This window comes from Sinocyclocheilus rhinocerous, unplaced genomic scaffold (genome assembly GCF_001515625.1).
Source record: "Sinocyclocheilus rhinocerous isolate Xijiao unplaced genomic scaffold, SAMN03320098_v1.1 scaffold742, whole genome shotgun sequence".
Taxonomy (NCBI): domain Eukaryota; kingdom Metazoa; phylum Chordata; class Actinopteri; order Cypriniformes; family Cyprinidae; genus Sinocyclocheilus; species Sinocyclocheilus rhinocerous.
Genome location: NW_015641116.1, coordinates 1,171,226 through 1,184,179, shown reverse-complemented (window position 1 = coordinate 1,184,179; position 12,954 = coordinate 1,171,226). Strand labels below are relative to the sequence as shown.

At 40.4% G+C, this 12,954-nt stretch overlaps 1 protein-coding gene across 9 annotated transcripts in view; it reads left to right on the top strand.

Moving 5' to 3' along the window:
* LOC107754684 (transcription factor SOX-6-like) overlaps window positions 1-12,954 on the top strand; it is a 157,111-nt gene that overhangs the window by 52,041 nt on the left and 92,116 nt on the right. For 6 of the 9 annotated variants that reach the window (XM_016571236.1, XM_016571241.1, XM_016571233.1 and 3 more), the window contains 2 exons: window positions 2,316-2,562; window positions 6,015-6,225. In XM_016571236.1, the coding sequence (XP_016426722.1) occupies window positions 2,323-2,562; window positions 6,015-6,225 (451 nt within the window). In that variant the 5' untranslated portion in view covers window positions 2,316-2,322. The remainder of the gene's footprint in view (window positions 1-2,315; window positions 2,563-6,014; window positions 6,226-12,954) is intronic. The other 3 variants (XM_016571237.1, XM_016571235.1, XM_016571239.1) reach the window with 1 other exon arrangement.

Here is a 12,954-nt window from a genome sequence, read left to right as displayed (position 1 = left end):
TTATGGTTGGGAGGGATTGGGGGGCAAAACTCATGAACCCAGCACTCATGGGCTGAGCCGCCCTTCCAGCTCTCCTAATGAATTATTAACTCCAACTGACAAATACTGTTACGGGGCCCTGGCTCAGATCGGTTGCGTTTGCGAGTAAAATTGCTGTAGACACATGTTACAGGAGGATGGAGTCAGCCTCTCTCTCCCTCGCTATCATGCCTCAGCAGTTTGACTGATGGCTGGAGACTGGAGGGAAAGGCCTGAGAGACTGAATATTTCAGAGGTAAAATAATACCACTTGATTTACTGTGTAATACAAAAGAAGTGCTTTGTTTTGCTCGCAGTCCATTGAAGATGAAGGTGGGGGTTGTTGTGCTGGAAGCTCTGGCTCTTTGGATCCATGAATAAAAAATAGAAGCAGAATCGCTCTGTCTCTCATAAGCATGCTTTCTCCTCGTCTAGCTGTCGCACACCCCCTCCGCAAGCCATTCACCGCTCTGAACTTTGCTCTTAAATTTGATTTTCAATTAACGCTCTACAATTTTAGAGATCACTTTCTGTTTGATATAATTACAGGAAACAATTTATTGGCTGATTAAAATTGAGGCCTCGGTCTCGCTAAAGAAAATAGGGGCGCGGAGCGGTCTGGGTCTCCGGTGACTTCCACTGCACTAACTAACAGACACCGCACAGCTGCAGTATCCCGCTTGATTAACTTCCATTGACTTCCATTGTCCACTTCTGTTGGCTGCCGCAGAGCTCATCTAAGACTTTGCGGATGTGTTTGTGTTATTTTTATTTTTTTCGGTAAGCATAACAAAATTATTAATACGGAAGCTAGCGTGAGACAATAGCAGCTTGAGTTGTTTTGGTTTTTATTTTTTAAAGCTCACTTACCGAACTGTATTAAACAATTCATATTTAGAGTGTGAGGCTTAAGTGCTCAGCCATGTGTGCAAATTGATGGCACGTCTTCAAATGAAGTAGTCATATTTTAAAGGGCCTGAGAGCGATTGGGCCTGACAGCCCGTTGCAACCCACACATCCCTCATGCGCCGAAGAGCACGGCCGCCGCACACACGTGAACAGATTAACTCACAGTTTGGTGTTGAAATAATCTCTCCCGGTGTCAAATTTGTTTTTGTCCCACGATGAGCCACATGCTGGAAAACTTGGCAGGGCTGGGAGATGGAGTTCTGGAGGCACCTTGGACTGCCTTCATTACCCAACCTGCCTGTCTCTCATCTCCCCTCAGTCTCAGTGGGCAGTGGAAGGACATTAGCTCACCTGCAGCCTATGACCTAGAATGCCCATGCCCTTTGTCTCAGAGCAGGCAATTTAAAGGCCGGTAGGAAAGTTGTATCTTGGCTGATTCTCAACTCTCTATATCAGTTGCAGCCTTTTGATTAAGTATTTAAATCAAGTGTTTAATTCGATTAGCAGGTTAAGTTTATCCTTAGCATTTGTTGTAGAGTAATAATTTCATGAATTGTTATCAAATCACAAGTGATCTGTTGATTTATTTAGTTTTGTTTTATTTATTTGTGTTTGGTTTTATTTGGTTTATTTTATTTTTATTAATTGAATTTTATTCGGATAAAAGAAGCTTGGTTGAATTTTACACTATATGACATGATGACTTTTGTTTGAAACAAATGAATTTACCAACCCTATGTTTTTTTATTGGAAATTTGCTATAAATCATTGAAAAGTTACCTCCCATCTGTCACAGCGGCCTACTCGCATTAATGCTTATGTACAATTGCAAAAGCAGAAAAGCACAATTACAACAAAACGAAGGAAAATGGCACATTTATAGACTCAATATGAATGTAATGATCAAAATCCCGTTAAGCGTCTGCGTCTCAGCGTCACCTCTCTTTTTGTGGTTGGTGGCAGAGTTAGCGCATTAATGAGAGCATGTTATATGGTATGGTAACCCTCTTAGTGCGGTAATCAGCCGCGGGGCAGGGGGGATCGGGCCTGCCTCAGGCAGCTCTCCAGCCATAGCTCAGCACGTCCATTTACATTAAACAAAGGATTAAGAGGGACCCCAGTGCATGCCGTTTCTCCCTCACCGAGCTCAGAGAGATAGGATCTCCCCAGCTCTGATACCAGTCCAATCGTGGGGTTAGATGTGGCACAGAGGCTCAGAACAGCAGCCAAGTTCATATATATGTGATGTGAGGGCGCTCATACAGAATGAAAGCCGAGCTCCAGTATTTCCTGTCTGACATTTGCAAGACTGTTTATTCAGAATGAAGTTGTTCCATTGGAATTTTGCATGTTTTGTGACAAACATGTTTCCTCTGCTTTTCTCTCAGCAGAATCATGTCTTCCAAGCAAGCCACCTCTCCATTCGCCTTGACCCCTGATGGAGGCGAGGATGGAGTGAATCAGGAGCACATGTCCTGGGAAAAAGATGAAAACTCAGAGTCATTAGTCGCCCCTCAGCTGCCCCTGCACAATCTGCTCCACAACAAACCTCCCCCGGAGGAGCTCCAGCCAATCAGCAGCAGCGTGCCGCCCGAATCCGACTGGGACAGCCTGATGTTGGCCCAGCAGCGCATGGTGAGCACCACTGCCAGTGTTTCAAAGCTCATTTACGTGTGCTAACACAGGCTATGTGTGTTTTTAACTTTCTAATGAGGTGTAGATGAAAGATTGCATTATTAAAGATAGTTGGCAGGATAAAAAGAGTGAGAACCGTCTGGTCGAGATGATTCGTCTAGAACTGTACGGATATTTTCCATTTGCGACACAATCTTACGACATTAACACAACATGGAGTAAACCTCCGCAAATAACACACATCTATTCTCTCAAAGCAAATACACACACACACACACACACACTGTGCTCCTGCAGAAAGGAATCCTCAACCCAAGGACACAGCTAGAACAGAGCAGGCCTGTCTGGAACACTTTTTAAATGAAGACTTAAGACTTTGCGATTTGCCAAGGACTCGTCTTTGAAGTTTAAGTCCCCCACGAGTGCCTGGAGATCCCTCAAACTGTAAAAGTGCAGGAGAACAACGTATTGAATTGCATTTCACGTCAGAGCGATTTTATGAATCTATAAATAAAGGGACAATGAGAAAGCGGGACTAGGAGTGGGAATTTGAGGGAAGTTGAGGGAGCCGCCCCCCTCCTCCGTGGTGGTCTCTCTAGACTGTGAGGCATAGAGCCCAGATGGGAGACTGACAGCCACTTATTGTTCGATGCTTGTAAAAGGGATTTCTTCATAAACCCTCCCTTCACTGCTGCTGCTGGCCCAGAGCTAGGTGACTCCAACTAGCCCCTGAGGTCTGGACTCCCCTGGCCCTGCAGCATCCCGACGCCAAACCCCACTTTAATTAGCCTAAAAATTCTGTTGTCATGAGAGGCTTTTTGCCTTTTCTTGATCTAAATTGCAAGGAGTTTGCATTCCATTAGTGGGAACATCACAACATGTGACACCAAATGTATGTTAGGGACAGAAGGATGCACTTTTGCACCCATAGGACAGAAACATCTGAATTTCTTTGAAATCTCAAATATTTCTCCAAGACAGCAATCAGATTAAAGAGTTCAAATGGCTAATTTTTCTCCACTAAACAGGTTTTCCTTTATATATATAGTTTAGAAATTTGTAGAAATTTAGAAGAGGTCTACACAATGTCTTTATTTATACTCAGATGTGCCACAATATCAAAAAAGTCAGAGATTTCAATATGAGCTCAAACATTTCTAATCAAATCATTTTTGATTTGTCTTATCTCAGACCAATCTGATAAATGTGTATATCAAAAATCTCTGTCTCTTTTTGTTCCTCTAAAAGGAGTTGTAAATGTAATAATTAATGATATGATATGATATGATATGATATGATATGATATGATATGATATAATATTTATTATATTATATTATATTATATTATATTATATTATATTATATTATATTATATAAATCCTCACATGTAAATGCAGAAGGCTTTAGCACTGCTCAGGTGGTGCTGATTCCTAATTGGATAACAGAGCGCTTTTGTGATTGGTGTAATTAGAAAGACATTTCAAAGAATTGTTACCATACTGCTGCGGTTGGATATGCACGGGATGATCTCTCGGTTTCCTCTTGATATAATGAGGGAAAGCATATGAAAAGTTAATTGTGCTCATTTGATGTTCAAGAGCAGCTGCTTGATTTGCAGTGAGCGATGCATTTGCACTCACTTGTCTTCACAGGAGCAGGACATCCTGTTGTTGAGTGAGGGTTTTTGCTTCAGTGGTGTTGTAGTTTGCTTAAGCTCTCACCTGATAAATACTTCTACACTATACTTTGGATAAAAATGACTGCAAATGTAATGTGAAGTATGTACAAACTCTTTAGTATATTGAGTAATGCATTAAGATTTGGTATGTTAGTATATAAGTGTAGAGACCATAAAATAAAATATATTTATAGAGTGTAAGTAAGAGAGATAATTGCCTGTCTGCAAGCATTACTATATTTGTGTGCCCAGCAGAAAATTTTATTGCTCAGTTATTTCTCATTCATTGATCAGGGGGCTTAATGAATTTACCAGTTATGTTTAATTTAGATAACAATTTGTTTTAAATGTTCCTATGGGGAGCCATTTCTGCCTCAGAATAATAAAAAAAAGTGATTTCAACTTTATTTCTCATAATTCTGACTTAATTCCTCACAATATGACTTTTTCTTATTTTAAACTTTATCTCATAATTGCCTGTTTATTTATTTTTTAATCATTCAAAAGTTTGGGGTTAATTTTTTTAAAATGTTTTGCTTATGAATGCTGCATTTATTTGATCAAAATACAGTAAATTTCACAGGAATACTGTGAAATGTTATTAAATGTAATTATTTCTGTAATGGCAAAGCTGAATATTCAGAAGCCATCCATTCCTCAGTGTCACATGATCCTTCAGAAAAAAATACAGCATTTTTTGAAATAGGAATATTTTGAAATTGTCTTTACTGTCAATTTATTCCATCCTTGCTGAAAACTGTATTAATTTCTTTAAAAAAAATGTTTTTTGGTCATTGAAGAATTTGATCGGATATGTTTGAGTATATATTAATATCTCTGACTTTGGCAGACTTTAATATCAAATTTATTTTTGCAGACTTTAATATAAAAATCTTCTTTTACTTTTGTTGTCTTGATCAAAACAATTGAGATATTCAAGGGATCTCATCTGTAAATTTGACTTCATGCATGTGCTAGCAGAGCCCTCCATCAATGCCAGATGATTTGTGGAATTTTATTCCTTGTGTCGGTGCCACAGTGCCACATAATCACATTGCCCTAATGCCCGTCTGTGCCCTGCTCTCCAAAACATACACCTGCCAGTTTTTCTCTCATTGATGGAGCAATCCTACGCCAAACTCTTCTCTGTCAGGACTCCCGCTCCACTCACTAATGTGCCTTTGCACTTTATTTTTACAATCACTCAGTAGTGTGTAGAATTACTGGGCTCTGTGTAGGATCAGACAAACAGATCGCTTCTCCCTTTCGTTCTGTTTTCCCTCTCTGTGTACTCACTCGGGGAACACTGAACTATCAGCTGCAGACAGAAGCCCAGTTAACCACTAAACCACACACAGGTGGGACCGCAAAACAACAGCAGCTTGAGACAGGGGCCAGATTTATGATGGCCTGGAGGGTTCCGCGAAGAACAGCCACCCGCTTCAGAACCAACAAATTACACTGCGCTCAAGCTCGGCTCAAACATGCACTCGTAACCTTTGCAAAGGAATTACAGCACTGACAATTGTAAAGAGAAAAGGGTTGTTAAACACCATTTATCTGCTCTGTAATCATTTAACTTGTGTCCTAAACTCACTTTCTCTATTATAAATGGTACGTCTTTAGCACTTCCCAAATTTTTAAATAGTTTTTCAATTTTAAATGTGAATAAATTGCACATTCAGAGTATTTTTCATACTCTGACAGTTTAATGTCTGTTTTGACAAGGTAAAAAAAACAGTGTTCTCTCAAACTCCTTTGTGTTCTCTTGCAGGAATCGGACAGCAATAAAGTATGTTCCTTATACTCCTTCCGGAATAACTCTACCTCTCCACACAAGCCAGAGGAGGGGGCCAGGGAGCGCGGCGACCTGCTGAGCAGTTCAGCCTTTGGAACGCCAGAGCGCCGCAAAGGAAGCCTGGCCGATGTGGTGGACACACTGAAACAGAAGAAACTAGAGGAGATGACAAAGACAGAGCAAGACGGTATGGAAGGTTTCAGCATGTTTGTGTGTGTCCAGATTTAGGAATTTACGTGTATGTGAGCAAATGTTATTTTCCTCTTAGCGAGAAGCGTTTTTTGGCGTCCATCGATCTCCTCAGTCACTCTGTTTTCCTCGTTCGCCGTCTCTCCTTCTGTATAACTCTGTATTCTTTCTCATTCGACATAATCCATCTATTTTCTACCACCGTACACATGCACACATGCAGTCTTTTAACCTGGAAGGACTGACGTGGCTATGTTTTCCAGTTTGTTCTGAACCGAGTCCAGTGTGACAAAGAGTGGGTGGCACTACCCCTCAGCTTAAGTGTGGTCTCTGGACGATGCCAAACCAAACTCTCAGACCATAAAACACACGCCACGACCTGACGCCAGGGACATTACCTTTTTATTCTTCAGTACAGACGACAGCATTCATGCCGCAAAATTCATCTTCAGACCAACTCAAATAGCTCCAAGAAGACTTTTTTTCTTCCATGTGTTTAGGGCCCAGAAGTATCCAATGATTTTAAAATGATATAAAACACATATGTATAGTGTAAGAATTTGGTTATATGAGGGATTTATGCACAAAGAAGTTGTAGCTTTACAGCAAGTAGTTCAGTAAAGTAAAAATCCAGTCCTATGGGTGAAAAGAGAATCTAGGTAATTGATCAAATGTATTATTTTATTTATTTTTAAATAATTTTAATGAATAGTTTGATGCAGAACATGCCGCAGTGGAGCGAGTACTCTGGGAGAACGATCGAAAAGCAAATACTGGAAAGAAACAGTTGCTGAAACGGTTCCTGTCCTTGTAATTAGTGTAAAGCAGAAACCTATACAATCAAATATCACACACACACGCACACACACTTAGACAGTATTGCTCCTTGGGGAGATACTAGTCTCATTTAAGCAACTGGGGAGCTCTTAGTCCGAAGGAATAAATTAGGCCATAATTCAGTTAAAAGTATTTTTTCCTCACATAGTTTTTTCCCCTCTCCCGTTCTGTGAAGGTCTTCATATTAATTTAATCGTATTTGTTTATGGTCGGTTTCATTATTGCCAAGGGTTAGAGAAATATTTTGAATAAGAAAATAGGACAAATTAAATAAATCTGAGTGAGGGGCTGTCAGTCATGAATATTTTCATATTCATAATTGATATAAAAAATCATGACAGGCCATCCATTATCATAAAGGAGCTTCATTTTGGAGGGCAGTGTGATGAAATAATTTAACAGCAATTTAAATTTCTGTGAACTGATTTAAGATTTTTTTTCTAAAAAATATTTCCACCTATAATTTGCCTGTCTGTCAATTAAGGTGCTCTATTAAACAAAATGCAGTTTTGGAAATACCACTTAAAGTGACTTGCTGTATAACGTTTAACTTTTATTCCTCCTTTTTTTCACCTCTCATGCATCTCCAGCTTAATGGTAACCAGAGATAGTGTGAAGGGCTTGTGCTGTCCTCATAGGTTCCTCCTGTTGTTTCTAGTAGAGTATTTTTTAAGATGTGCTCTCAGCCCTCTGTGTAATAGGGTGCTATGCTAATGAGCCCCAGCTGGTATGGCCGGTTGCTGCAGTAATTTAAATGGTCAAGTGCAGCTCGTAATCCTGAAGGCCTGTATGTTTAGTGCAGGTAGGAGAGGGTGCTTCACTTCTAGTGTACAGCTGTGTTAATCTGCCCTTAATAATGGTGACAGAGCCGACCTCATGCCTCTACGCCTCACACCACAATCTCCCCCGTTACACAGAAATTAGTTCCTGAGCTCGAGAGAGACGAGAGGCATGCAGAGTTCAATACGTTAGCTCCGAGATGCTGGAATGGAGCGGTTCTGCGTCCTTGAGGACGTCTCAGTTTGGTGCAGCTGTAAGGGGAATCTTCAAGTCCGCAGTACCTCAAATGTCAGGATTAACCCCTTGTGTGACTCCGAAAGCAATTGAGAGAGCCATGTGTTGTCTTAACGACAAAGCATGTCGTTATGTTATGAGAAGCAAAGAATGGATGAGCTAAAAATATCACTCATTTCAGTCTCTTATTAAGGGAACAACTGTAACCTTTCATTAGCTTGCTTGGCTAACTGGCTTAAGGTGTGGTCAAACTAGAAGTGCATCTGACATCGTGTACTGCATTTGATGGACAACAGACGTAGCAAGTCATTCAAATATTGTTCACCTACTGTTTTAAAATATTGCACATTTGAACAAATTACCCATCTGGTGTAGTGTCGTTTCATACTATATAGTAGGGAAGTGTGGAAGGTTTTAACCCCGCAACAGGAAATAATGAAACAGATTTTATGAATAAAAAAATAAAGGATAAATATCAATAACATGTAATAATAAAAGTAAACAAGTAATCTCCTCAAATTTGCTGTAACATTGCAAACTAAATAATCTCAAATCCACAGGGCAAAATTTACAAACTTGCAGTAGCAGAAAATGAAACTACTGGCACGTCTGTTCTTTGTTTGAACACACTTTTAAATCACTGCCATTGCCAAGATAAAATGTAACCATCTCCTTCCAACATTCCAACAAACATTGGCTCTTGTGATCGCTTTGGGTCATAAGCTTTCCTCCTTTGAGAATTATATTGTATATGCTTTGTTCGTAAAACAGTATCTTTTGATTTTAGTCAAGTAGCCATATATTGGGACATACTTGAAAGGATGCATTCATATAGGAGCACACTGTATTTCATACCAGTCTTTACGCGCACTTAATTGAATGTGCACCGGGGCCCTAAGAGTCAACTGCTCTCAAATTCAATCAGACCTATTACAATCGTACCACAAGTCAGTGAAACTGGACTGTCATCTCCATCTCTCCTCTCACTAACAATCCTTAAAGTGCCTTAAGTGCTTGTGACCGCTCTAATGAATGAAAATATCCTGCCTAGAGGACTGCATTAAGCTGAATAGTCACCTTCGCTGTAAAAGCGCCACACGAACCACCTCATCCACCAAGGAGGTCTTGGGATTTTTCTGTAACTGGTATTGTAAAACATTATTTATTGAGAGCTCTCTGGTGCTTGTTCATAGTTTAAAATGCCTAATTATAGAGGAAAAAAGCTAAATAAAAATAAAGTAAAATAAACAGAACAAGCGAAAAAATTAGTGTCCATTATAAAGATTCAAGGTGACCTTGTCTGGGATTCACAAGCAATTAAGGCCCTTTTTATGAAATGTACTTAAGTAATGAACTTTGATATATGAATCCTTCACTGGGTTGGTTGTTTTCATTGTTGCAGTTATGTGGTATTCTTCCGGCGCTTTTATGAACACTCCTTTTTTAGTGGGGTGATTCTTTGACCTCTATTTGGATGAACTGCACTCACCCTAATTCAACCTTGAATTGATTTGTTTGCAGTGTAATGCTCCAAATATCTGATTTGTACATTGAGCAGCATGCTTAGACACGGCTCATTCTCTCTCACCGACTTACTCAACATTTTATATGGGGTTAGTAAAGCATTGCTTTATTATATTATTTTATTTTTAATTCATTTTATTACTTTTTTGGTAATCAGCCATAACACAAAAATAATTATTGGACTATATGTAGTGAACAGAATTTTAATATTGATGCATCCCAAGTTTTCTTTTTACTTTAACATTCCCACATCACTTAGCAGCAGACGGAAAGATCTAGAAACAAGCATCCACACCTAGTCAAGAAGGCACGCTGCCTAGTGCTCTAGTTTGTGCACCAGTGAACCAATGGCTCTGCCAACTTAGTCAGCAGTCTTGTATTGGCAGGATTGGCCATGGCTGCTGGTAACAGCTTGTTAGCTGCTAATCCACGCTTAGAGCCCTGTTCGTCTGAATGCCAGCATTACATTTTGCAGGCCGTTTGGTGGCAGGGGTTCAGTTTGGTGGCTGAAAAATAGACCATCCACGCAGCCTGTCATTCCTCTGTGATGTCAATTCAGTGTGCACTGCATCTGCTGAAGACCACACATGAAAGCTATCAGTTTTAAATTATGCGTTTTAGTTTGTTTATAAAAAAATCAGCTTGTTTGCCAGAACAATTTCCATAGTCCTCATAGAATGGTTAAAAGACATATTCCCTCATAAAAGCATTGAAACATGCTCTTTCTAATTTTCTTGGGTCAGTGTCCCTGCGCAGTTGCTCAACCCTGTGCACCCCTGCACCCTTTTTTTCCCCTGTAAAAGTGAAAGGGCAAGGTTGTTAGCCGCATTTAGAAATATGTCAGAGTCAACAGGTGTAAAAAAGGCACTTTCTGAAAACGAGTGAATTACACCAGCAGGAGTGACCCGGGTGACAACAGGAACAGTTGCTAATGTGGCATGGATGAGGACTTTCTCTGAGGTGGTAACCCTGAGACCTCTGAGGGGGCAGAGGAGAGGCGAGGTTAGCAAACAGCTCTGTACACCTGGAGCTTTGTGTATTGAGTCAGAGTTAATGAGTTTAGCAGGGGGGCAGATTCTTCAGTGCCTCCATCCCACGTAAAGCCTGATCTCTGGGGCAGGGGGATATTTCCAGAGCCCCCCCGCCCTGCAGACCTTAGCCATTTCAAACAGCAGGTAAGCGCCGGTGTGCATCTGAATAACAGCTGTGTGTGTGTGTTACCTTCCTGATCTACTCTATGGGGGCTATCTGTCCTCAAAATCTCATTTGAGGCACTCATTCTTCTGTTGAAGTATGTTTGTGAAGGCATTTTTTAGGAACCCACCCCCCCTCCCCTATATTTATACATTTGTAACCGAAATCTGTCATTTTTACTCTTTTCTTCAACATCCAGCCCAATACCGCCAGGCAGCATCTGTCTTTTCCCCATCGAGATCGGGAGATTGATGGGTTTGGGCAGCGGGAGAATTAAGTGCAGAAAGCTGTTTTACCGCATGCCATTTCAGTTGCATTTTTATGACCCTCTTGAAAGGGTTCTTGTTGAAATAGCAGAGGGGCTAGCTTTGCTCTCCAGCTCTCTGGCTGCCCTGTCATCTACTTTTGATTTCTATTCCACCTAATTAATAACAATCTTTGTTGTAATGATACGTGGCACTGGCCCTAGACTTGGTGCATTCTCAATGAGGTCGACCTTTTTAATTTATTGGTTAGTGTTTGGACCAAACCTGAGATCTGGAAGCGTGCTTCAAACGCGACGTTCCATCGCTCTGTTACGTCAGTCCACCAGTCCCTCAGGCAGAGTACACTAGGCCAGATATCAGTCGTTGGAAGTTTTCTCGCCTCTTGCACGCTTCTGTCTACCTTCAGCCAAATTTCTTGTCTGAATGAAAGCATATGGGTTTGATTAATCCAAGTGTTCTCGTACACGTGTCAAAATATGTTAGTTACTCTTCAGAGTGATGTGTGGATCTCAGGAGTTGGCAGGTAAGATAGTGTGCAGGTAAGTTGGTAGCTCAGTAAAGAGCCCATCACTTTTGTTTGAATAGGTAATGTAAATCTGCTGGGGTTGAGCAGACATGCTGGAATGGCTTGTTAGGACACATGATCAAAAGCTCATCTCCCTGCTTTCTGCTCCTTGCCAGTCAACTCTCTTGTCACCCTGCGAGGCAGACGTTAAATAGATTTTTTTTTTTACATTGTGGGCATTCTGCCACTCTCTGGACTTTGACAAAAATGATAGCTCCTACTCCTCCTGTCTTTCCCCTAAGAGAGAAAGCTGTGCTACTGACAAGCCTTCAGCACCAAAAAAAAAAAAGAAAGAAAAAAAGGGAAGATATACTGATACAAACAGACTCTGGCAGCTCTGTTCAATACCTATCAAAACCCTCCGCAGCCTGTATGCTTCATATCAAACATCCATAATACAAACACGCTTCCCCTCCTGACTGCCTAGTGCGGACCTCCAAAACTCTGTCCATACTCCAAATAGAGTGCTCCTCTTTCAGATGACAAAACAAGCAGCTGCTTCTGCCTCACTGTGCCATTCTTCTGCGTCCGTATCACCTTCCCTCTTCTCAGATTCCCATTAGTCAACAGTAGCAACTGCTGCGGAGCATTCCAGGAGCCATCTTCTCTCTGGAGCTCAGCTGTTGACTCTGTCCCTCTTGTGTGGGACCAAGCACAACGCTTCCATTGTGACGGTCTCTGTCATTGAGCTGGGGCTCTCCTGATAGGAGGAAACGGGTGTTTCAGTGAGACAAATCAAAGCCAGGGCTCCTGAACAGAGCTCCATTTGTCCTCCCTCTCACACCATAGGTACGTCTCCTCAGCCGTGAATGAGACTTTCTTACACTGCACTTCATATACCTTAAAGTACTGTATGCATCACATTAACATACCTTGGCATGTAAGTGTGCACTAATGCATGTAAAAAAAACAAAAAAACGAATGTTATATTATTATAAATACAACACATTATAAATTAAAGGTATTTTGTGTGTCATCTCAATTTTCAGCAATTTTTTTCAAAAATTTTAATTTAAAATTTACAAAAAATATTCAAAATGCTTTTAATTTGCATATTGTTTTGTATTTCTAATAGCACATTGTTGATGTTAGGGATTATAGTAAATAATATATAATCCCTAAATTAATATATGTAAATTAAATATGTAAATTAAAGAGATTTTGTGTTTTGTTAAAGGGGTCATATGATGTTGCTAAAAAGAACATTATTTTGTGTATTTGGTGTAATGAAATGTGTTTATGCAGTTTAAGGTTCAAAAAACACATTATTTTCCACATACTGTACATTATTGTTTCTCCTCTATGCCCCGCCTTTCTGAAACGCGTC